At 37.4% G+C, this 26,334-nt stretch overlaps 1 protein-coding gene across 2 annotated transcripts; it reads left to right on the plus strand.

The window, feature by feature from the left end:
* The first annotated feature begins 2,898 nt into the window (after positions 1 to 2,898).
* ARL1 (ARG1-like 1) lies at positions 2,899 to 25,953 on the plus strand. 2 transcript variants are annotated; one of them, XM_011622618.3, is made up of 11 exons: positions 2,899 to 3,663; positions 7,544 to 7,667; positions 7,995 to 8,077; positions 8,163 to 8,274; positions 8,363 to 8,467; positions 12,282 to 12,332; positions 24,541 to 24,630; positions 24,784 to 24,892; positions 25,097 to 25,263; positions 25,381 to 25,434; positions 25,555 to 25,953. In XM_011622618.3, the coding sequence occupies exons 1-11, from the start codon at positions 3,527 to 3,529 to the stop codon at positions 25,780 to 25,782; spliced, it is 1,260 nt and encodes a 419-aa protein (XP_011620920.1). In that variant the 5' UTR covers positions 2,899 to 3,526; the 3' UTR covers positions 25,783 to 25,953. The 2 variants fall into 2 exon arrangements, with proteins under 2 accessions (XP_011620920.1, XP_006836741.1); XM_006836678.4 differs by having other exon boundaries at positions 25,097 to 25,245.
* The last annotated feature ends 381 nt before the right edge of the window (positions 25,954 to 26,334 follow it).

The raw sequence follows: 26,334 nt of genomic DNA on the forward strand, positions 1-26,334 counted from the left end.
AAAGTGTCTGCAATTTTGAATTGAACACAACTCCCAGCTGTTCATCCGTCAAGAGCTAGGTGCCCCTTGTGTCTTTAACGAAATACGAGGTGTTTGTGGAAAGCTATGCGGCCCAGCCCGGATATATAGAAATGTGGGCGTATTAATAAATCTATTTTTTGAGATCGATTTTTTGGTTTAATTTTTAAGGACATATAATCTCTAACATGGAGATCATGAATATAAAAAAATAAGTAAATTTCAAAAACTAGAAATAATAATTCTAATAAGAAACATTTGGACTATTAGTTTCTATTATTTTTAAATGGAACACCTACTTGCATCCATTTTTTAAAATATATGCTTTACACTTTTTGGACCGCATATGTAGTAATAGGGTCCAGCCCGCATGAAACAATTTTCCTTTCCAAAAAAAACTTGAGAAATTTTTTAATGGTGATGTGTATGTGCGCGCAGAACCCCATGATGTGGAAAGCAGCACATATGAGGTGGTGTAAGGGTGTTTTCAGCAAGCAAGACACCAAGCGGATCAAACAATAGAAACATAAAAAACTTAAAGAACTAACTACCACCTCCCCCAAAATAATGAAAGCTTTATTAAACTTTAAAATAACAAATCAATATTATATTTAGATTTTAACATAAAAATAAAACAATTAATAAATAGAAGAAATATTACCAGACCAGACCCACAGGCTCGACATTGGAAGTTGGGGTCTAGATCAAGATTTCATTGAATTCGTATTGAGTCCTCACAAATTTAAAGATTATCTTGAATTGAACATATTTTGGGATCAATGGATCAATGACACGTTTGCCACCACAGCGCATCGGCACCATCGATGTGGTTCGTCATGAATATAATTTTTCATTTATTTGAATATAATCTTTTTGACAATTTACCCTTTCTTTCTTTATCCTAAATCCTGATGGCAATCTCAGTCTTGAGACTCCTATAATCTGAATCTTGAGACTCCTATCCATCTATATTCATCAGGACTTACTAGAATCAAACAACCTTAGATAACCTATAGCTCAAACTGGATTCCATCAAGTTCTATCCAACAACTAGTTCCAATACAGATTGACCTAGAATTAAAAGATAATTCGGATTGAAATTGATCAATTATTGATTCCAAAAACCTTTTAAATACCTCTAGAAGCTTTCAGAAAATTCCAGGGCCAAATGCCGTCCGTGTTGCCATTTGGTCCTTCGTCAAACTAGGCCCAAATTCGAACCATGGTTCAATTATGCACCCAAGTGAAGGTTCTTGAGGTTAGATTCAAGTTGAAGGGGTTTTACATAGGGTTTTGACAAAAAAGGTGTGTCTCAGGGTTACCATAAGGCTTCCAAGTTTCTGATTTGGGATCAATGAGACTGAGTAACTTGAGCAAGGTAACTACTAGGTCTAGGTGTAAAGGATGTGGTTCAGGACACCTAGAAATTCAATCACCCAAAATGTTGTGTCAACGTTAACCAAATCAACTATTCCAACCACATTGATGTATTGGGCAGCCATGAATGCAGGAATAGAACTTAATAAGTACCTTTTGTTTCAATGTACCAGAAAGTTTCTTTGGCCAAAGTTAGTAGCATTTTAAAAGCATGAATCTCCCTCCAACTCCCCCACTATATCAAGTCAGATCAGTGATTTCAATCTAGCTCAATCAATTCGGCGATATTAGATAACAAAAAATTCATAAATAAAAGGAACCAAGTGATTCTTGAGTTCCTTAGAACTGAATCATCCCCACTCTGTCCTCAAAAATTTCGATCCAACCAAGCAAATTTAGAAATGTTCCAATAGCAGTAGAACATGACGATTTTGGTTCAACTTGGCAATTTTTAAAACTGTCAAGAATATGGGCTTGAGGGTGTAGGTTGGGTTTATAGCATGCCATTAATTGAAGGAAAATTGTTTCATGCAGGTTCGACCGCATTTCTACGATATGCAATCCCAAGGTATTAAGCATCCATCTCAAATAGGTGGTCCATCTAAAAACAAGTGAAACTAACCGTCCAAATTTTTTCTTAATAGAATTATTATTTCTAATTTTTAAAATTTATGTATTTATTCATATTCATGATCTCCATGTTAGAGATTACATGTCATTAAAAATTAAATAAAAAAATCCATCTCAAAAATAAATTTTAAGAGGTGACTCATTTCTACATGGACTAATAGAGACAATGTTCAATACGTTTTTCCCATTTAAGGAAAAAAGGGCGTTTTAACTTTAGAAAAAGTTTATATAACATTGCAACTTTAAAACGTAGAATTACATATGCATATCAAAAATCCATCGGAAAAGGTTGTTTTAATGTTGAAAAAACCTTCAATTGATCATCTCGACATCGAGATGTATAAATATACAAAAAAAATATTTTGAGTCCCATAAATAGTACATCTTGCACTACATTATCTAGACCGTCCATTTTTCAAGTTTTTGAGATATTTATAAATCTACTTGATTTTAACTATTTTTAAAATTTAAAATTTTATAATTAGATATGAAAATAGATTTTGAGGTAATCCTTAAAATTGTTTTTACCAAAATTACATGCTATGATAGAATTTGGAGGTGCGCCCTAATTGGATTGTTTAAAGTTAGGGCCTTACAGAAACCGCACCCTTTAACTTTTTCATCGTCGTATTCGTATCCTTTATTTCGGCGCCTAGGTCCTAACATTTAAACCTTAGACAATTGTGAGGCCACAAAAACAGTATGAAATGGCACGATCGTTTATTAGGGCAACCGCACTCAATCATTTAATGGTAAAAGATTAGGACTTTAATGTCATTTGTCTTAAAGGCTTGCACAATTCCTGTCCGGGCCTGTAAAAGTAACAGCTGGTCTATTTTTGAGCTGAGATTCAGAGAAGGGACAAGAGAGAGGGACAGTGTTTTTCTGAAAAAAAAGAGAGAGAGAGAGGGAAGAGGGGATTCTTTGTCTGATGTGAAAACATCCCTTCCACTTCCCCCAGTGTTAGAGAGAGAAACTAGAGAGAGAAAGTCCGATAATGGTGGTTAGTTCTATGTTAATGAGAGAGAAAGGCACGGATAATGGTGGAGAGAGAGAGAGTCCGATAATGGTGGTTAGCTCTATCTTAATGCGCGGTTTCAAGGAATTTTTTTTCGAAGAATTGTGAAGCAGGTATCGTGGGTGTTGTGGTTGTGGATTTGGTAGGGTTTGAAGGTTGAGCTGGTGCATTCTGGTTGTCGCTTCCATAGTCTTTCTCTCTCTAAATTCAATTGCAGGCTTCTCTATTTTCCTTTGTTTGAAGCGAATTACAGAAATAGACAAAAACCTAGATGCGGAGATCTCAGGAGTTCTTCACTTTATTATGCAAACATGTCCCTGATTTAGGAACCTAATGAGAGAAAGAGAGAGCTCATTCCTTGGTTCTTGAAGATATCTATTGCGTTGAGTGCTTTCTCAAAATGTGTAACTTAGACCTAAGAATTTGAGGTTCAGAGATTTTTCAGAGGGAGAAGGGTTTGATTTTAGGGTGGGAAGAGAGAAGATGCCGGGGCATTCGGCTTCTTTCAAGTCGGAGAATGCTCCAAAACATCAGAGGAGGGATCCATATGAGGTTCTGGGTGTTTCTCGAAACTCATCAGATCAAGAAATCAAGTCAGCTTACAGGAAAATGGCGCTAAGGTACCCAAATCTATTCTAACACATGTTGGACGAGTTGAACCATCTCTCTCTCTAGTTTTTGGGAGAAATTGCGTTTTCACATCTGTTATTATGTCGGATTATGTGTTTGAAGGGATGGTTCCTTGCTGTAGTTTAGCTGTTATTTATACTTCTCTGTCGTGGGAATTTGGGTTCTATACGGAGAACGATTATTCCATACTAATTTGCTATGATATGGAGTACCGAATTCATCACTGCAAATCAATTCTATTTTTTTGAGAGGAAAAGGCTTAAGATTGGGTTTGTCTTCTGGTAATCTTTGCCATCCCAGTGCATATGCACATGCTTAATCTTATCACCTATATATCTCACTCCCAAATTTTGTGGGCAATCTTATTCATATTAGTTGATTTGCATGGACCACTTAGAAGTACCATGTTTCCAGTTGAATTGCCTTATCGGATGCCTATGTTTTGACAGGATTTTGCAGTGATTTCCAATCCTGAAGATTCTGTCATGTTTTTCATGTTTCGAGTCTCAAAACTATTGAAATTTCATTGTTATAAAATCTTTCAATATGTAGTCACTATTGAAATTTCATTGTTATAAAATCTTTCAATATGTAGTTGCTACGATTTAGAAGTTGGATTTGGCTGATACAAAGTGCCAGCTTAACAATTTCTATGCATACTGGAAGCTTTGGATGTGACTTTCTTAATCTAGAAACCTCAGTTCAGCAGGTGTAAGTCCAGTCATAATGCATGTGCTCCTACATCCTTTTATCTAAATAGGGCTGGAGGAATGAGTTCATGATACATTGTCACAATTATGCATCCATTAAAACTTAAGAAATCATTGCTCTAACTTTCAATAATAAGCTGGGTAATAATCATTGATTTTCTTTTTTTCCCCCTTTTTTATTGATGTGGAGCTTATATATTTAGGTAAGGATAATCCACACAACTTGAGACTTAAGGGGTTGCCTCTGTTTAGTTTAGAGATGCTGTAATTTAATGTTGAAATTTGAAAGTATATAATTATGTTTGAGTTGCTTAAATAAAATAATATGAAACTTTTATAATTTAATGGATTGGACATCATGAACCCAATGAAATAGGGATTAGGGGACTTGAAATACTCTTAAGCTGTTATATGGGTGGTTTCTCAGGAAATCTAAGTCCTATCTTGAAAATTTTGTACTTCCAATCAAACACATGCTTTTATTTTTATTGAGGTGAATTAGGTCTGATGTAGAACGTCTTAAGCGTATTGTCATCTTTTAAAAACCTACCGATAAAGTGGAATCCTCAATATTTTGTCTGTTGAAATCCGTGATACTTGTAATGTATCCAATATTGTTTGCATCCCCCATAAAAACAAAACTACTTTAGGAAAAGTTCTCTAAGAGGGGTTTAGCATGGACTTTTGCAGATCGAGAATGTGTTTCCTTTGTTACTTCTATTATGGTAGAAACGAAACATCTTTGATATCCTAATAATATGATCCTTAAGGAATATTGAGGTGAATTAGGTCTGAGGTAGAACTTCTTAAGCGTATTGTCATCTTTTAAAACCCTAATGACAGAGTGGAATCCTCAATATTTTGTCTGTTGAAATCCGTGATACTTGTAATGCATCCAATATTGTTTGCATCCCCCATTATAACAAAACTACTTTAGAAAAATTTCTGTAAGAGGGGTTTAGCTTGGACTTTTGCAGATCGAGAATGTGTTTCCTTTGTTACTTCTATTATGGTAGAAAAGAAACACCTTTGAAATCTTAATAATATGATCGTTAAGGAAAGTTCCCCATCAGAAGTTTAACTCAAAAGAATATGAGCCTTCTATGGATTGAGAATCTGTTTCTTTTGTTACACTTATAATGTCACATAGTAGAAAAAGAACACACTAGATATCTTACCAACATGATCTCTTGTCTTGCTTTCTAGGAAGAACCCTAGTGGTTTGCTCCTCTTAGAGTAGGTTCATGGTTGCCCAGTTGAACTCATAAATGGTGAGCTTCAATGTGGGAAGTCTTGTTTAAATCGCAAATGTGAATGCTCTAATAAGTGCACCATGTGCTCTAGACTTGTCTATAATGATTATGAGATCATATTCTGATTAAAGATGCTCTTCAATTGGAATCTCTTAAAATGAACTTTATGAAACTTTTTAAACGTATTACTATGAGGAGAAGGAAGAGAGAGATGAGAGGGAGGGGTGAGAGAAAAGTGAGAGGGAGGAGAGAGAAAGAAAGTGCACATGGGAGAGAGAATGGAAAGAGGTGGCTGGAGGTCTAGTCTCTTGATTATATCACCCCCATGCACCTCTCATTTTAATTTCATCATCATCATCCGAGCCATATCCCAACTCTTTGGGGTCGCTACATGAATTTTATTCCGCCATTCTCCTCTATCAAGGGCCTTATCCTTAGTAAGACCATATGTCACCATATCTTTTCTTACTACTTCCATTCTTATCCTTTTGGTCCTCCCTTTGTCCTTCTAGAGCCTTCCACTTGAACCAAATCGCACCTCCTAAACGATGTTGTATTATGTCTGCGTTGCACATGGCCAGCCCACCTAAGTCTACCTTCCATAATCTTATCACCTATTGAAGCCAAGCCTAAATTCCCTCGAATGTATTAATTACAGATTCTATCATTTATTGTCTTGTTATTCATCCATCCCAACATCGTCATCTTAGCTACACTCATCCTATGAATATGTTGTTTCTTGACTGCCCAGCTGTCTCATAAAGCATGCTTGGTCTTACAGATGCCATATAGAACTTCCTATTTAGTTTCATTGATATGCGGCAATCACATAAAACTTCGGATGTACATCGCCAATTTGCTTACCCAACTCTAATTCTATGCGTGACATCTTCCTCAATCTCACCATTCTCTTGTATTATTGACCCAAAATATCTAAAATAACCTCTTAGGTATTTCTTGGCCATCAATAACTATTTCCTCATTTTCACTCCTACTATTATTGAACTTGCCTTCCATATATTCTGCCTTCGTCTGATTTATTTTAAAACCTTTTGATTCTAGAGCATCCTTCCAAAGTTTTAACTTTGCGCTGACTCTGCCTCTAGTTTCATTAATCAAAACTATGTCATCCACAAACAACATGCACAATGGTACCTCATCTTGTAGGTGCCTCGTTAACTCATCCATAACCAAAACAAAGAGATATGGGCTAACCCTTGATGTAGGCCACTAGTTCTCATCTCACTAGTTAGCGCTACCTCGTACATATCTCTTACCATGTCATTATAGCTTCTGGTGACTCTTTTCTTTTCCAACACCCACCAAATAAAATCGTTAGGTACCCTATCATATGCTTTCTCTAACTCAATAAAGACCATGTCGAGGTCCTTTTCCTTTTCTCTGAACTTCTCAATTAGTTGCTTAAGTAGAAAAATAGCCTTAATTGTTGACCTCCCTAGCATAAAACCGAACTGATTTTCTGATACACTTGTTTCATGCCTTAGTCTCGATCACTCTTTCCCATAGCTTCATAGTGTGACTCATAAGTTTGATTCATCGATAGTTCATACAATTCTGAATGTCTCATTTGTTTTTGTAAATAGGCACCACAGTACATTTTCTGAAAATAATTTGTGTTCAGTAGATGAATAATTGTCATAGAAAATTCTTGTGTGCCACTTTGGATGATAATGCTACAGCTTGCATGTACATTAATTTGTTAATTAAAATGATTATTTCTCTTAACCTTATAACCGTGCTTCTGATTTCTTTAAGAAAAATAGGTATTTCATGAATTTCTTTCTGTTTTAAGATTTCATGGTGGAAGATCATATTTGTTTCTGGGGTTTTAATACCAAGCAACAACTTCTCTACTTCCATGTGGTTCATATTTCAACATTTTGCAGATACCATCCTGACAAAAATGCAAACAACCCTGAAGCTGCTGATACATTTAAAGAAGTCACTTTTTCATACAATATTTTGTCAGACCCAGATAAACGACGTCAATACGACACAGCAGGTTTTGAGGTACTACATAAAGATGAGTGATGAATGAATATATTCCGTTACTTCTAGAGGAATTTTTGCACTGACTTATCTTTTATGAAGAGAAATTGGTTCTAGAGGAATTTATGTGGAGACTTATCTGTCATGAACATAATTTGGTGGTTGAAATTTTGTTCTTTATGAAGGGTTATATCTTTTAAAGCCTGTGTTGGTCCAGGTCTTCCTGTTATCATTGCATGAATGATCTGGGTTCTTTGTCTGATATTTTCCTTTTGGTTTTCTTAGAAGTTTCTTTCACATATACTTAAGAAATGGAAGTCATCTTTATTTACTTTCCTTTTTGATTAGGCAATTGAATCAGAGAGCCAAGAACTGGAGCTGGATCTTTCAAGTCTAGGAGCTGTCAATACCATGTTTGCTGCCATTTTCAGGTAATCCTAGTCTTTTAAGTGAATATTATCAGCATGTGGAGTTATGGAATCACATATATGTCTAATAATTTGGTATCCTGTAAAGCAAACTTGGTGTGCCAATAAAGACAACTGTATCAGCAACTCTGTTGGAGGAGGCCTTAAATGGAACTGTAAACATTCGGCAACTTGAATTGGGGCAACCAGTAATAAAGAAGGTGAGATTATCTTGGCTGTGTTGGCGTGCCTTACTATCAATTGGTGAGCACTGTCTTAACTCTTATATTGGAGTTATGATTTTTGCAGGTAGAGAAACAATGCGCACACTTTTATTCTGTGACAATAACAGAACGGGAGGCACTTGCAGGGCTTGTATGTCGAGTGACATCATCTGACAAAAGCAAATTCAAGGTGTGTGTAATGCATTAAAAGGTGCCAATTTTGTGAGCATTTGCAAGTTTGTAATTCTCTGGATCCCTTTCTATCTGGGTTCACTCAAGATGTAATGCCTCGAGCCCTAACACCTGAAATACGGTTTTTCTGTTCGATAAGTACCTTGCTAGGAGAAATCATGTTATTTATTTCATTTTATGTGAATGAAAGATCCTTCTCAAGGGATCTTGATTTTTCAATTTTGGGATCATGATCCCCAATGTTACGGATCACGATTCTTACAGCAAGGGATCGATCAAGATAACAACCAAATTGATGATTTTCTTAATTTGTAGCCATCTAGTGATACAATTATACTTTTAAGATAGTTGTAATGTCTGTTGGTTATAAATAAAGAGATCCCTACATGAAACTAAGTGGAAAGGAGAAAAAACTAAGAAATCGATGGATATAAACTTTGGTATTTTGAGAAAGATAATAATAGAAATGGCATAAGCATAATAGTAAACAATGATTTAAAGATAAAGTGGTTAATGTCAAGAGAGTATGTGATAGACTCCTATGAATTAAACTCGTAGGATTAGGATATCTGAAGTGAAAGAAACTTTGAGAAAGATGAAGATAGGAAAGGCCTTAGGACCAAATGGTATCTCGATAGAGGTTTGAAAGTGTATGGAGGAGATTGGCATATGCTGGTTAACCAAGGTGTTCAACAAGGTGTTGAGATCAAGTTAGATGCGTAGAGAATAGTCCCCCCAATATGATATATTTATAACTCAGAGGCTAGGGTTTTGGGAATTAGGGTTAGCCATCATTGTAGAGATTCAATCTTGAGCATATATCATAGGTGACCTGTGGGGTGAGAGATTTTAGCCATACAATCCTTAGATCAACCACTATGATTTAAAAGAAGGTGATAGAACTTTATTTCTCAGCTTCCTTTAGCTAATTCATTAAATATATTGTGTAGAGAAAATATACTATTTCCTTTTTTTTATTTTAATCAATCTCTATGCCTTCCCCTTTTGAAATCAATTAACCTATAAAACTTTCCATTTTATTTTCAAATCAATTAAGTGGCTTCTGCAACAAGCGACACTTTATGGGAACTAGGAGAAAGTGGCGCGTCCCACTTATGTTGAGCATAGTGGGCCCCACGCCCCCATCAAAGTGGGCATATTGTGGTGGGCGCTAATGAATTTTGGGCATCCACAAACTTAAATAAATTTTAAAAGAAATAAAATGATGTTTTGAAATACTCAAATATTTTATTTTTCTCTCTAAATATTTAAATACCTGAAAATTCAGTTTTAGCTAATTGAAAAATCAATTTTGATAAAATAAAAATATCTTGAGACTTCTAAAAATTTATTTTAATAATCTAAAAATCTTTTAAAGTAAAATTAATTCATTTAAAAGTAATTTGATGGGAATCAGATCCAACTTCATTAAGGAAAATGCGAAAAAAACTGAGGCACTCCATCTCTACTAGTGACCATGTCCCACACTCATTTTCTCAAACTAACCCAATACTTCCCATGACCCACAGTCCATCACAGAGGTTCATAATTGGACTACCAAAGTCAGCCAATAGGTGATGAGAACACAATCCTAGTCTACGGACTACGGGCCCCCACTAAGGACAAGCCTAGGTCACACAGACCTGTGTTTTTTTATCGCAATTGGTGCATTGGGGGCTATCTCTCGTACAGGTACATGTCACACCCTCAATGGTGCCTACTTCCTAATATGGCTATCATACGTACATATTGTCCGATGGTTATGATGAGGATTTGACCTTTGTCCCTTCAGGCCCTTCAATCGTACACAAGGGTCACACAGTCCGTTGGCCAACCACTTTGAGCATCTCTTCGACCTCACCAAGGGGTAACCCTAAACCCTCCATGTTTGTGCTTCATGCCCAGAGATAAAGGGTTTTAAACTCAACCCGGCCTAGCTTGTTAAGCTTAGTTTGAGTTTCGGAATCAATATTGGCATCTTTGGTCCCTCTGGACCATAATCCTTGGTCCCTCTGGACCGTACTTCCATTGGAGTTATCATATCGCTAGACTAGTTGTTTCTAGATTTAAAATTGTGATTCAAGATTCTTGTACAGTCCCATCACATGGACTCTTGATCCTAGAATCTTCTTAGTGCATGTCCCATACCCACTAGTCACAAAGCATATATGATGTAGGAAATAGATAGAGAACAGAAAGACCAAAAAATAGAGAAAGATGAGAGAAAATACCCCTGGGGGCCCCCTAAAGGTGAAGAAATTTGACCCCCACTCTATTCCTACAAGGTAATCTACCCCGAAAAGGATCTTTTCAAAGGACCCAAAAAACTCAATTCAACTTCTACTCCTTTACAAGGCACAATACATAGAAAAGAAACCCTGTTAACTAACTTGAATCCTAAGAAACCGAAAGCTTAATTTCTTAACTTCGCATTTTACCCTCAAATTTCTTCAAACACAAATGAGTAAAATGGTATTGTCCATCACTCCATTGAAATCTTCATGAATTAAAATCCTTGAAATCAGTGCATGACAAATCCAGTCACGTGAATTAAAATCCTTGAAAGACTAGCATTCTGTAATTGAGTTCTCGATTGAAAGTCTTTGAAGATGGATGAAGAAACCTTGTCAAATCATGTATGCATCTTGAAAGCAATAAGTGGTGATAGGGGATAATACCAGTATCATACATCAATTCATAAGTGGTGGTAGGGGATAATACCAGTGTCATAAATCAATTCATATTCTTCTTTTCTGGCTCATATATATTTGTAATAATATAAATCTCTAAGGAATTGTGCTGAAGAGACTTTTGGATTGCCTTGATCTACTCGAGTTGTCTTATTCAGAAAAAAGAGAAGGGGGAGGGGGCGGGCAGGGAGGATAACTTGTCTTGTTGATTAAATCACATGAAGCAGGTCTTAGTTTCCAATGAGAGTATTTGATGTAGATCAAAGAGAAATAGCCCACAATTGGGTAGAAATTAAGGAATTTCAATTGTGATTCAAAGACAATGGGCTGAAGCTAACAAATTCTAGTTACATTGGCTTGTATGAGGGTCCAAAACCACCCCAAAATAGGAACTTGGTTCCTGATTTCTGAAATTTTATGGCAAAAACATTGATTCCGGCAGGGTAAAAGTCTACCTCTTTTAATAGACTGTAGACTTGGCTTGGCTCCTAAACCAAAGCTCTCATAACTTTCTTGGGAGCATTAATGGACTCTACCCCTTTCCAAGTCATGCACAATACCTTTTCTTAATCCATGCGCAGTGAAAGTATTAATAAAGACGATCCTCATGCACAACGCCTTTTCTCAAGAAAATTTTAAATTCAAAATCTAACCTTTCTCCTAATTTTTTCCACGCTCCAATTTTAAATGGAACCCCCTAGCTTTTCTGTACATTCCAGAAAAGTCCATTATAGAGAAAAATTCCCAAAATACCTTTTCTTACCCCCCCCTCCCCAAAAAAAAAAAAAACAAAGAGAGAGAAAATGCAGTCCACAAAATTTGACAACTTTCTTTTATTTTCTTCATCAGTTTTATGTGGTCTTTTTTGCCATTGAGTGTTATATTAATCATTTAAAGAGTTTTCTATTTAGAAGCTGATTCACTATTACATTGCCTCTATTTACTTGAACTTTCCTTATTAGATAAGGAAAAGAAATGTTTGAATCACAAGAAGTAGGTATTAATCTCCAATTCTAAGTTATTATTGAGACTTATATTAATTATCTAAGGAGTTTTCCGTTCAGAATCTTATTTATGTTGTACATGTTCTGTTTAGTGACGATGAAGTAGTTACATTTGCAGCTATTGTATTTTGAGCCAGAAGAAACCGGAGGGTTGAGCCTTGCTCTACAGGTATGCTGCAATTTAACGGGTGTTAAATTCTTTTGATTCCTGCTTTATTTCATGTCACGACAAATACTACTAACTATATAGTTATCTTTTCTGATTGAATGTTGTTTCATGGACATAATTCATGCATATCTTAGATTTTTTTTTTCATTTCAAAAGAAGATTGCCCTACATTTTTTACCATCTGTAAGGTCGACATGTTTGTCATGGTTGAACCATCTTATAGTTTTGTGGTGATCATTTTAGCCTAATTACCGTATTACTTTCAAAAGAAAAATCTAATTACTATCTATGAAATATCGTTATCTCAGGAGGATTGGTTGAAGAGAGAGAGAATAATGTTACAACCATAAATCCCACCATTCTTCAGAGGGCAATGGTTCAGTAAGGAGAGAATGGTTGGAATTAGAGAGAGGACAACACACACTCACACAACCACAATGCACACACATGCACAACATAATCTCTCTCTCTAGCACACCACAACACACATGCATAACATACTCTCTCTCTCTCACATGCACATGCGCGTGCACACATGCACATAAAGCAACCCAAGCGGGTACCTTTAGCAAAGCGCTAGACGCCCACCTAGTCAGTGCTCACAAAGGGTGGCTTTGTTTGGCCCAGGTGGGGCACGGAGGCTCTTTGGCTTCTTAGGGTGCCACCGAGGCATCAGAGGCGGACCTTTAAATACCCTGCTTTTTCATTACTTTGCATAAGATGTTGATTTAGACATTTGGTATCTCTCTCTTACCCACAATCTAGTTGGATGCTGAGAACGATTTTAAAATACCTTGTATTTGCACACAAAGGGAAATCTTATGACATTGTTTTAAGATAACATTACTTGAAAACTAGGATGACATAGGTCACACCGAATTCTTTGGGAATGTTTGATGGAAATGATCATATACGTAAGTGTACCCACATTCTAGTTGGATGCCCAGAATGATTTTAAAGTGCCTTGTATATGCACACTAAGGGAAATCTTATGACATTGTTTTAAGATAACATTACTTGCTAGGATGATACATGTCACACAATTCTTTGAGAATGTTTGATGGAAATGATCATATACGTAAGTGATGCCGGACAGATTGATTCATATGTTTTATTTTTCTTTATTTAATTCGAGGGATGAATTTATAGGACTTTTTTTAGGGTTTGTTTAGGGCTTTTTATGTTTATATGGATTTTACGGCTAGTTTGGGAAATTAGTTGTGTTATGGAATTATTTATTTTTAAAGGGGTAAAAGTGATTTTTATGTTCAATTTTACATAGAATTAGGGTTTCTCGAGGATCAAGTTATGTTCTTCTTTAGTGTACAATAGAGATCAATAAGGGATTTTAGATGGAGAGTTGGATATTAATTGTTTTGAGAATTTTAGTTAAATCAAAGGTAGTTAACGTAGCTTGGCTGGAAGTTTCCATTGTTATTTTCAATGAAATTTTCAATTCTTTAATTTCTTGTTGTAAATACCCCGCTACATTAATAGGCACCAGAGCAGGTTCCTTACCAAAAGCACCTGAGACGCTGCAAGTGTGAGTGATAGCTGCTAGAGGAGCCCGTGTTGTTTGTGGTGGTGGTATTGGTGTGGAAGTTACAATGGACTAACTCAAATGATCTAAGAAGAAGAATTGAGGAATGGGCATACAAGGTATGTAAAGTACTTTCAAATTGAAGGAGGTCCGAGGAACTGGTCAACAATAAGTTCTGAACCCTCTCTGATCAACATCTAGTCATTCATGACAATGAGTATCTGAATCCAATCTTAATGATGGATGATGTTCAGCGGTTTTTATTCCACTGCACAGCCAGGAGAGAGGTGATCTAACTGCATGTGGGGATTCGTATGGGGATATTTTGGGTTTTGATCTTGAAAGAAACAGACTGTAGAGAAACTTTTCCTCAAATTGTTTTCAAAATCAACAAGTTGTAGATTGGGATTGCCACCAATCTTTGACACTCGCTTAGATGAAGGACAAGATTTCATGGGTAGATTTGATTTGTGGTGAAATGCAATATTTTGTGGGCAATCCCATCTATGATGAGGTTCAAGATAAGATGAATAGGTTTTGGAAGAGAAAGTGCTGGTTTGAGTAGCAAGTTAAGATTTGGAAGTGTCATACCCAAGAAGCTTTCTTTTTTTATTCTAGGGTGAAGCGATGTAATTTCGGCAGGTTTCTGTGGCTAAATAAGGCCTTTTAAATCGTTTATGTGGATGAACCAAGCATTGCAGACACTATAAGATGCCTTAAGGAGAGATATGAGTGCCACCATGGAGTTCGTGTTCTAGATTAGGGCCTCAGTTGTTGCACAACCTTCTTTTAGATACATAACTAGGCACCATCTTCCGGATAAGAATACAACTCAAATTAGGATTCTATCCATTGGAGAAAAAGAAGGATGATGATGGGGCTATGTGGAATCTCAAATTCTCTAGATACTCTGCTAATGAGTTTGTGATACAGCGTGCTTACACATTTAGTTGACAATATTTCCCTTGATACAAGGTTTCATGTGCTAGATGAGGTAATTTTGAGCGTTGTTCCTTTGGATGGCCATAACATTTTGCTCATAACTCATAATCGCTATTATTCATACTTGTCAAAAGCTATTTTAGAGCTCTACAATGCCTAAAATAGCTTTGCTGGTTTTGACTATTGCTTTCACAAAGAAAATCTTCTAAAGGCCTGAAATTCGAGTTCAAAGCTTTCAATATCATTTTTAGTGCAAGTTCATAGATAGTTGAAGTGGATACATTTTTATCAATTCCTCCATCTGCATAAGATCCATTCCTTGAGGTATTTTCGCTACCATTCATAGTTTTAAAGAAAGCAAAGAAAAGTGTTGAAGAAGATGGTGCATGTGATATAGAATTTGTCCTAGCCCATTTCAAAACCCAAGGATGAGTTTTCTCCAACTAGGATGGTCTGATGCGAGAGTAGTTGTTTCATATTTTTTATTTTTCTTTATTTAATGCCATGGCTATTTATAGTATGTTGTTTATTTTTAGATTTTCTAAAGTTTTGCAGGGATTTTGCGGTTGAGTATCTGAAAGTAGTGAGGTTGTTATGGAAAGGGTTAAAAGTGTCATTTCATGTTTAGTTTAAATTAGGAGTCCATTTTACATTAGATTTAAGTTTTCTTGATGGTCAAGTTATGCCTTAGTATAAAAATAGAGGTCAATAGAGGATTTTAGATGGAGAGATGGATATTGTTTTTTATCAAAGAGAGAATAGCTTGGCTTATATGATTCGATTGTTATTTTTTATCAAAATTTCAGGTATTTAATTTCTTTCTGTGAACTCCCCACTAGATTTATGATGATGTCGCCATCATATGAGGGGCATAACTTTTCACTTATGCATCCAATATTCATGCTTCAAGTTGCATTTCAAAGATCTTTTAGTTATCTAAGAATGCTATTTCGTTTTAGGCCATAAATCTTAGTTTGAATTATCGGCCTAAAAACGGTGACGAATTTTAGAATTGATCAGTTTTCTTTTTTTTTTGGGTATTTTATTAATTATTGGAGGTATTTAAGAGTTTTGAATTTTTTTATTTATATCTTATGTTAGGTTTTGGGTTTAAAAGATTATTAAGCGTCCATTGTGAGGAAGGATGAGAAAAATAATATTGATATTATAATGGACTTCTCAACTTTCGAATTCTAAAGCTATTATGCTCGATCATGGTTGTTGTGCACTCCCTCTTTTTAATTTTTTTTGACCTCTCTGATTTTTGCTCCATTAAAGTGGTATTAGAGCGGCCTTGATAATGTTGGGTTAGAGATCCGATAGGTATATGAGTTCTTTGAGACCCTAGTTGTGCAGTCGATATCGGGCTTGACTCAAAGATTGAATCAACTAATGGATTTGGTGATTCATTAAGTTGCAATTCCCGGAGGCATGCTGGGTGAGTGAACTGCATGAGATTTGTGCCAACTACCTCACACCACCTCAGGAATATTTTACAAAAGTTTAAGAGGAAAATTGATTTGATGGCATCTTTTCGGATTGCAAGATTGAATTGCCAATTAATGACATAATTGGTTAACCATATATATGGTGATCCAAAATGAGGTGAGTGATGATAAAGGGATGAACAAAGAAGTATATGATGGAAATCTAATTTTTTTATTGTGAGTGGTAATGATTTTAAACTTTTAAAGTTCAACAACATAGGAGAATATTTTCGATATCTTGGGCTAATAATCCAGAAAAATGGGGAGATTGAGGAAGATGTCGTACATAGAATTAAAGCCGGGTGTGCGAAGTCGAGATGTTCAAGCGGAGTTTTATGTGATGGCCGCATACAAATGAAGTTGAAAGGGAAGTTTTATAAGACAACTGTGGGACCCGTTTTGCTTTATGGGATGGAATGTCGGTGGTAAAGAAACAACATACCCATAGGATAAGTGTAGCAGAGACGTGAGAATGTTGAGATGGATGAGTGGTAATACAAGAAATGATAAAATTCGGAATGAGTATATTTGAGGGAATTTAAGCGTGGCTCCAATAGGTAACAAGATGAGGGAAAGTAGACTTGGGTGGGTGGCCATGTGCAGCACAAACCCAATACAACACCAGTTAGAACGTGCGATTTGGTTCAAGTGGAAAGCTCTTAAAGGGCAAGAGGGAGGCCTAAAAGGACAAGGATGAAGTAGCAAGAAAAAGGGACTTATGGTCTTATTGAAGATGTGGCCCATGATATAGGAAAATGACAAGATAGGATTCGTAATGATGATGATGAAAGTTCCACAGCAAGTATAAAACCCTTTTCTAGGACAATTTTGGAATGGATTGCAACTATTGTTCCTAGAGGATAATTTTTAATCACATAAAGATACACAACACATTATTTTATGGAGATCCATAGAAGGAGAATCGTGATGATGGGGCTGCACCGGCAACTACCAAAAGTGAAGTCAAAAGTGCAGAAAGTATGCGAAACAACTAGAACGTTAGTCTTAATAAGAAGGGCTTTCACAGTGAACTCGAGGTCGAGTTTTTTTTTGAGAAGTTGTGAATGATGCCTCTATCATCTGAGGAGCCATTCTAGGGTTTTTAATAATTGTTGTTTTAAGCCTAAAATCTTAGTTATAAAATATTGGTATAAAAATCGTGATGAATTTCATGACTGATTGGGGGGTTTTGTTATTTAAAATAGTTGGGGTATTTAAGATTTTTAATTTATTTACTTAGTCTAATAAAGGTGAGGACATTAAACTTTCCCTTAATGCTTTCCAAGCCTAGGTAAAGGAGGTGATTTGCGTTAAGTAGGCAACTGGCGTAAAACTTTGTCACATCTTATCATGAATTCTGAACCTTTGTTATATGCTCATGTTAGGCCGTTCCCCTTAAGCGATGCGCTGTACCACTTGGGTGCAGTGAGAAATAAGCTAAGATTAGCTAGGGTGTTTCGCCAAAGCAACACACTGTATTGGTACTGAGTGCAGTGAGAAATGAGCAAGGTTTTTTTTTTTTTGAGAATGTTAATGGTTAATATTATAATAAAAGTATTACAAGAGTATGGGTCGAGGTGACCCATAGACCGGGTCTCTCAACCAAAAAACGTTTACTAAGAAGTGACCTGTACAAAAGATAGGGGCTTATAGAATACACCCGTTACACGAGAGAGGACTACTAGAGAGGAAGAAGAAAGCCTCCTACCAAGGCCTAGAGCAAAAGGAGGAGAGAGTCGTACGAACAATGTTTGAACTGCCTTTGAGACACAGCTAAGCAGGGGCTGAAGGCTGGTTCCTAGCGGCTTCCTTAGCGAGGCGATGTACGAAGTCATTGGACGTCCTCTAGATATGCGTCCATGAGGCATCTATAACATTGTAAGGATGCTCAATTTCGTAAAAAATGTGTGCTAGGTACCAAGGAGGAGAGGCCTTTCTAGCGGCCCAGGATATAATGTTTTGGGCATCACCCTTGATGTACAACCGTGAACCCCAGGAGGGGTTATATTTCTTGATACCCATCACTAGGGCCATAGCCTCTGCAAACTGAGAATCTGCGTGGCCAAGATGTTCTGAGAAGGATGAGATGACATCGCCATTATGGTCACGGAAAACCCCTCCAGTGCCTGTTGGGCCTGGATTTCCTAAGGAGCATCCATCAAAATTAACCTTAATAGCTCCCACTAGGGGGGTGTCCAGTTCGATGCTCTTGGGTTGCAGTAGGGGGTGAGTTGAATAAGATTCATCCAGTTGCAAAGAAAACTTGCTGCCGAAGTCCCGGTGAAAAGCCTGTGGTTGGATGCCCAAAAGATTACCAGCGTAGTGACCTTGTGGAGTAGAGCTGGGAGCTCGCTTTTGGTACCACGGAAAATTGTTGAATTTCTTTCTAGCCAAATGGTCCACAAGGTTGCAGCTAATGAGGCTTTCCAGAGAATTTTGCCCGACTTCGGCCAGTGAGAGTCAAAAGAGTAGGATGTCAGTGCTGGAATTGAAGGTGTAACCCAAGACACTCCAAAAAATTGGATAATTCGACTCCAAAGTTGAAGGGCAAGCTGACAATGAATAAACAGGTGAGGGTTCATTTCTTCCTCGCATAGGCACATGATGCACCTATTGGGAAAACCTCTTCTTTGGAGTAAGTCTACGGTGAGTGCACGTTCGGAACAAGCAATCCAATGAAAAGCTTGCACTTTTGGAGGGGCTATGGAGGACGACACTTTGGAGAAGACAGGGTTCGGGTTGAGGTGGAATGAAGGCTGCAACGATTTCTTTTAGAAGGATGCCGCCGTGAAAGAGCCGGTAGGCGAGGGAGTCCAGACCAAGGTGTCTGTCCCTGAAAAGGTGAGAAAAGTAGAGTGGAGGGAAGCCGAGAGGGACATGAAGTCCATGGTTTCTTCTTATGTGAGGGGTCTCCTAAAGGATGAGAAATGAGCAAGGGTTAGCTAAGGTATTTCCCCGATGCAACCTGCAGCAAGAATGCCATGTTACAGTGATAATTAGGCAAGGGTTTTCATGCTATTCTAGACAAGTGCAGGTAAAGAAGCTCCAAGAGAGTAGGATCCGTCTAGCCACATGGAATATATGAGCGTTAATAGGTAAGAGCATGGAGTTAGTGGATTCAATGAAATGGAGAAGAGTCGACTTAGCTTGCTTGTAGGAAACTAAGTGGGAAGGGGAAAAAACTAATGAAATTGATGTATGTAAACTTTGATATATAGAAAAAAATATAATAATAGAAATAACATAGACCTAATAGAAGATAAAGATTTAAAAGATAAAGTACTTAATGTCAAGAGAGTAGGTGATAAGCTCCTATTAATCAAACTCGTGTTAGGGTAGGTAATTAATATAATTAATGCTTATGCGCCACAAGTAGGACTAGAGGATATAATTAAGAGACAATTCTAGGAGGACATAGATGGACTAGTCCAAGAACTACCAAATAAAGCGAGGACCTTTTTAGGAGGGGATTTAAATGGTCATGTAGGAAAAGATAGTATAGGATATGAAAGGGTACTTGGGGATATGGTTTTGGGGAAAGAAATGATATGAGTGAGGCTATCTTGGATTGTCTTAAAGCCTACGACCTAGCAATAGCAAACACCCACTTTAAAAAGTGAAATGAGCGTTAAATAACTTGCAAAAGTGACTTATATAAGCACCACATCCTTCTAGTCAAGAAGGTAACTCAACCATAATGTAAAGACCGCAAGGTTATCCTAGGAGAGAGTTTGACTATGCAATATAGGCTTGTGGTTATGGATGTCTGCTTAAAGAGAGAGAGAGAGATTGAAACTAATAAGCATCCAAGAACTAGGTGGTGGAATCTCAAAAAGGAGAACATAGACTTATTTAGGGACAAATTGGTAAAAGAAGGAAAGTGGTATTCTAAGCACGAAGTTAATGTTATGTGGAATGAGATGGTCGACTTTATTAAGAAAGTGGCAAAAGGAAGTTTTAAGAGAAACTAGAGGGAAATGAAATTTCAACAAAGAAACCTGGTGGTGGAGTGAGGAGGTTCAGAAAGCTACTAGTGAAAGATGTTCATGTTATAAAGTTTTGCAATGTAATCGAAATGACCAAAACTTAGAAGAATATAAAAAGGCTTAGAAAAAAGCTAAACAAATAGTAAGGCTAAACATAAAGCATATTGTAATCTATGCAATAAATAGGGGACAAAAGAAGGTGAAAATGATGTTTTCAAACTAACAAAAATAAGAGAGGAAAAGTATAGGGATTTAGATCATATTAGACGAGCTAAAAGTGAGGATCATAGGATCATGGTAAAAGATGACGAGGTTAAGTAATTAACATTAGACATAAATGAGGGTGGAGGTCATAGTTACTTTTGCAGGATTAGGATATCTGAAGTGAAAGAAGCCTTGAGAAAGATGAAGTAGGACAGGCTTTAGGACCAAATGGTATCTCGATAGAGGTTTAAAAGTTCATGGGAGAGATTGGCATATGCTAGCTTACCAAGCTGTTTAACAAGGTGTTGAGAACAAGGAAATTGCTAGACAAATGGAGCAAACTTATTGTAGTACCTATTTATAAGAACAAAGGAGACATACAAAATTGTACAAGTTATTAAGGGATTAAACCTATAAGCCACACTATGAAGTTGTAGTAGAGAGTGCTTGAGCAACGACTAAGGTATAAAACTAGTGTATCCGAAAATCAATTCGGCCTTAAATATTGAAGTGATTTTCCTACTTAGACAACTGAGAAGTTTAGGGCGAAGGGAAAAGACCGCCACATAGTTTCTATTGATTTAGAGAAAGCATACAATAGGATATCTAGAGATTTAATTTGGTGGGTGTTGGAAAAGAAAGGAGTCACCAAAGGTTATATTGACATGGTGAGAGATATGTATAAGAGAGCGCTAACTAGCCTGCAGACAACGAGTGCAGAGGTAAGTGAGTTGTCAATGACAATGGGCCTACATCAAGCGTCAACGTTGAGCTATTGGAATTATGGCCTTTCAAGGTGCGGTTTTGCCAGCACAGTTCTAAGTCACTATGGGAGTGACCAAGAACATTGAGGCTACCGGAATCTTTGCGGACTGGGATCCGGATAAGCCTAAATAACCTTGATTACATGAAGCAAGGTTCTTGGGCCATGTTATGAATTGAGAGGTTTGAGGGTGTCCTCTAGTCAGGGTCTGTCTGTGTGTGCGCCTCATGTGGTGTGAGCCAAGGCTTAGGGATCAGCAGATCCCAATTTGTTTGAGATATTTTGTGTGAAGCCATGTATGAGCTAAGCTGAGCTCTGAGAGGACATCAGCCCAAATCCTTGATGTGTTTAGCTTGCTCATGGCGTGTGCACGAGACAGTTGCATTTGGGAAGCCGTTCTGATGAGGGAAGATCCACCTATCAGAATTGTACACATGTGTTGAGAGAGGACCCCCCCACCTATCAGAATTGTGCACATGTGATGAGAGAGGACCCCCTCATTTTACCCCCGCGTTTGTAAGAGTTCATGTCCTCAGGGAACACCTGAAATCCATTGAACACTCAGAGATCCAATGGCCTATTTTTAAGCTTTGATAGGTCCAATCGTGTATCTAGACTTAAGTCTGTGGCACATAAGGGCTTGTCGAGTTGATCTGATAAAGCGGTCTGGGTTTCCGAATCTAGCCCAGTGGAGTACACCTTGTAGGCCAACCTCTCGAAGGATCCTAATTTCCCAACTAGATTTATCTGAAGTGCCAAACTGTGTTATTTTGATAGAAAATGATTAAAAATGATTTACTGTGATTTTAGAGAATTTTTAAAAAAATTATTTTGAGGAAAAGTGGCTTATTTAAAAAAATTATTTTGAGCAAAAGTGGCTTATTTAAATTGTTGGTGTGAAATTCCAAATAAGGACATTCGCATGTGCGGCGTGTGGCACACAAGTGGCCAATGTGCGCCACACGTCGACCCTCCAGACCTCCACGTCATTGCATTGCAGGATGATGTGGACTGTCCTAGGGTGTGGGTGTATATGTCTTGTTTGGTTTTACACATAACTATGATGGCTATAATCCTGTGGCACATGTGTAGACCACATGTGTGAAGGCATGTGTGTGCATACACATTTGAATTTCCCTATTATCATGATTCCCTTGCCAAAATTCCTTAGGATTCCTCTAGCCTCTACTATTTCAGTTCTAATTTGCACATGGGAAAAGCCCACTAGAAATTTCCTCGTGTCATTTTTCTTTGGTTTAAGGAAGCTAAATTGTATAGTTTAGGTTTTTAAAAACGCCGATCCAGATTGGAATCGCCTGATTTGGATTGGGAATTGGTGGGACTGGTCACGTTCCCACCATATATAAGGAACCAATCGATTTGGTGCTAGCTATTACTTTTACTATTTTATTCAAGTTTTAGTTTTGGTTCTCTATTGTTTTTTATTTTTTTATTTGCCTATTCACTTGGCAAGATTGCCGATCCGGACTGCCAATCCGTCGATCTGGACCGGTTCTCTGGATGGGCGACCTAGGTCACAGGTCCGTTTTTTTTAACACTGATATAGTTGCAATGGCTTCTTTTAATATTTCACGAATTTGTGTATTCAATTTTACGAATCTTAATTTCTCACTTCTGTTAAGAGTCTCTCTATCAAAGGATTGAAATTACCTACACGTTGTCTGGGCTACATAAGGATGAGGCAGCTACAAAATGAAAAGGAATCCACCCAAAACTTTTTCCTCGAGTCGTCCTACGTTTGGGATTCAAACTTGAGATATATTGTCACAATAGTCAGCTTCTTGACCAACCCTGCTCAAATTCCAAATATTAACCCTGCAAAAACTTTTAGAAAATGGAAATAACATTAAAAAGTTGGAAAACCTTGATATAAGGTTGTAATCTTAAAATGTAGAATTAAAGATGCACCTCAAAAATCCATCGGAAAGGTTGTTTTAATGTTAGAAAACCCACTAATTGATCATCTCGACATCGAGATGTATGAATATGAAAACCAAAAAGGATTTTGAGTCTCATAAATAGTGCATCTTGCAACACATTATCTAGACCGTTCATTTTAAAGATTTTTATCTATTTATAGATCTACTTGATTTTAACCATATTTGGAGTTTAATATTTTATATTTAGAGGTAAAAATAAATTTTTCAGATAATCCTAAGAATTTTTTACATCAAAATTACATAGTATCATAGTTTTAAAAAGCGGACCGCCCAGCGTCTAGGCGGTGTGCCCAAGCCTAGGCAGCCAAATTAGGTAGATATCCCTGGGTGCCTGCTTAGGCGCCCGGGAACCCCTGAACCTGCCTAGGCTGGCCGCCCAGGGCCTAAAACGGCGAAATTGTGGGTTTTAGGTTCATTTGAAATCTATAACCCATTAGAGGCGATTTTAGATAGAGAAAACCTCCAAAAAAAATGGGTGTAGTTTGTATAGAGCCCAGGCTCTAAACAATCAAATTAGAGCCTACCTTCAAATAGTATCGAGAAATGTGGTTTCAATATTGAAAATCTTTGTGATAGCCTTAAAATATATTTTCATATTTACTTATAAAGTTTCAAGGTTCAAAAATAGTGTAGATCGACATATCTATGAGAACTTGAAAATCTTGAAAGTTGATGGTCCAAAAATGTGTTACAAAATACACTACTTTCAAAACTTGCAATCCATTTTTTTCTCGTGTCCATATATCTTGATGTCGAGATGATCAATTTGAAAATATTTGGGCATCAAAACAAACTCTTCTAGTGAAATTTTTGAGGTAGGCTTAAATTTGATTGTTTAGAGCCTCGGGTCCATATAAACTTTTTCCAAAAAAAAATTTCTATTAGGCCGCTCGTGTCCTGGGTGCCGGCCTAGGAGCTGGGCGGCCTGGACCCCCCAACTGCCTAGGTGCCGCCTAGCGCTTTTTGAAACATTGCATATTATGATAAAATTTGGAGGTGTGCCTTAATTGGATTGTGTTTAAGATTGCAACCTTACACAAACCACCACATCCCAAAAGTTTGACCTGTTGAGCTTGACAAAACCAGTGCATTTGTGGGGAGTGTGTTGGACTAGCCTGTCCGATCAGCTGGACTATTTGAAAGAAAACAAAAATACGCTGGCCTGGTTGAATCAGGTTGTATAAGTCAATCCAATGTTTTAGCTGTCGCCGCAATGGCTCAGTGTTCTGGTTCACATATGCTAGTCTTTGTTCTGGTTCACATATGCTAGTCTGTGTTTGTTTGTGCCTTTGTTAGAGAGTGCACTCAGTTTCTTTTATTTGCAGGAAGACGGTGCAAAAACGGGAAAGGTTACTTCAGCCGGAATGTATTTCCTCCGCTTCCCAGTTTACAGATTGGATCAAACAGCAAATGCAGTTAAGTGTTGTTTTGAAAAGAGTTGGTAAATACCCTTGAAGAATATTGTCTTCAACTCTCAAAAGAAAAAAAAAGAACAGAGGAAAAAGGAAAAAGAAAAATCTTCTTCATCTCCATGCACATTCCACTTGTGTAATTTTTATTATCAACAGATACTGGCTGCCAAGGATCCTGATGCTGCTTTCTTCAAGAAATTGGATGGGTTTCAGCCATGTGAGATAACAGAGCTCAAAGCCGGCAAGCATGTGTTTGCTGTTTATGGTTAGTCACTCTTCACTTGCTTCAACACCTTCGATTTGTTATTTTGTGTGGGTAGGCGAGCTTGCAACCATGTTCCCTAACCACTTAGCCAAGATGCCACAACCCAATTGTCGTAGGGTTAGAAATTTCATCTCCAATTGATGCTATGCTTATGGCTAAGATATATCAAGTCCGCTTGTTCATGATCCACGCATTCTTTTACAGGTGACAACTTCTTTAAGAGCGCTAGCTACATTATTGAAGTAGTATGTGCAGAGCCCTTTCCTGAGGAGAAAGAGAAACTCCGGGAAGTGGAAACCCAGATCTTGTCCAAGAGGGCTGAGCTCTCCAAGTTCGAAGTAGAATACCGAGAGGTCTATCATCGTAGCCATGTACTTTGCAGACACACTCAGGCAGAGAGAGAGAGAGAGAGAGAGAGAGAGAGAGAGAGTTTGCTTGTGGAATTCTAGTTATTGTATTCAAGTTGTTATTTGTGATTATTGATGCAGGTCTTGGCCCAATTTACCGAAATGACCGCTAGATATGCTCGTGAAATGCAAGAAGTGAGTGTGAATTGCTGATTTTAGATTCCAAACTGTACATTGTGTAAATCAGTCTTGACGGCTTTAGTGGATTAGCAAATTTTACATTTATTTCCTTGGTGCTTGTTTCTTCTCATGCAGATTGATGAGCTTCTTAAGGAGCGGGATTCTATCCACTCCTCATACACAGCTGCGCCATCATTGAAAAGGAGTTCAAGTAGTAGTAGGATCAGGGCTCCCTCTCTCAAGGAGAGTGAAGGAGAAGAGGGAGATCCGGCCAAAGAATCGAAGCCCTCGTTCAAGGATAGACCAAAGAAGAAGAAATGGTTTAATCTACACCTCAAAGTGGATAAGAGGAAGGCCTGCTGAGAAAAGCCATGCCATTTTTATTCCTTTCTACTTTTTGTATATCATCTGTTGTTTCATTTGCAGAGTTTTTGCAGTATGTGGAAAAAGTAAAAAGTAAAAACATTATATTTTTTGTCGTAAATTATGTGAGAATTTCAGAAGCTGCAGTAAATAGAAACAGATTCCAAGCAATTTTGTATGGATTTAAGCTGGTTGAATGGATGCATTCATTATTTTGGACTTGTCTTGTCGTCAGCCTTGCCCTGGTTATTAGTTTGTGTTTGTTGACATTAGCCGGGCCGTGCTGATGATCAATTTAATGTAGTGCGGTGTCTCCCTCTCTACTTCTCTTTGTTAATTTTAGGGAGGGCCCTTTGATTAAGAGCATTGCATCGGTACAGAAGGAACCCGACAGCCTCCAGAGAGAGAGAGAAAGAGATGCACCCGACCTAGATCGATGAATTCTACATGGAGCATGACAGAGCATTATATGATCCTTTTTTTCACTGCTTCAGTGAGAGTGGACGAAACCTTAGACAGGAGCAAAGAAGAATGAGAAGGGGATGATCCTTC

This window comes from Amborella trichopoda, chromosome 10, assembly GCF_054954075.1.
Source record: "Amborella trichopoda isolate Santa Cruz 75 chromosome 10, AtrichopodaSantaCruz75HAP2 v2.0, whole genome shotgun sequence".
Classification (NCBI taxonomy): Eukaryota; Viridiplantae; Streptophyta; class Magnoliopsida; order Amborellales; family Amborellaceae; genus Amborella; species Amborella trichopoda.

Coding starts and splice junctions, on each gene's coding strand:
- ARL1 (XM_011622618.3), top strand. CDS start 3,527: ATGCCGGGGCATTCGGCTTCTTTCAAGTCGGAGAATGCTCCAAAACAT. Junction 8,078..8,162: donor ATGTTTGCTGCCATTTTCAG/GTAATCCTAGTC, acceptor TATCCTGTAAAG/CAAACTTGGTGTGCCAATAA. Junction 8,468..12,281: donor CTGACAAAAGCAAATTCAAG/GTGTGTGTAATG, acceptor TTACATTTGCAG/CTATTGTATTTTGAGCCAGA.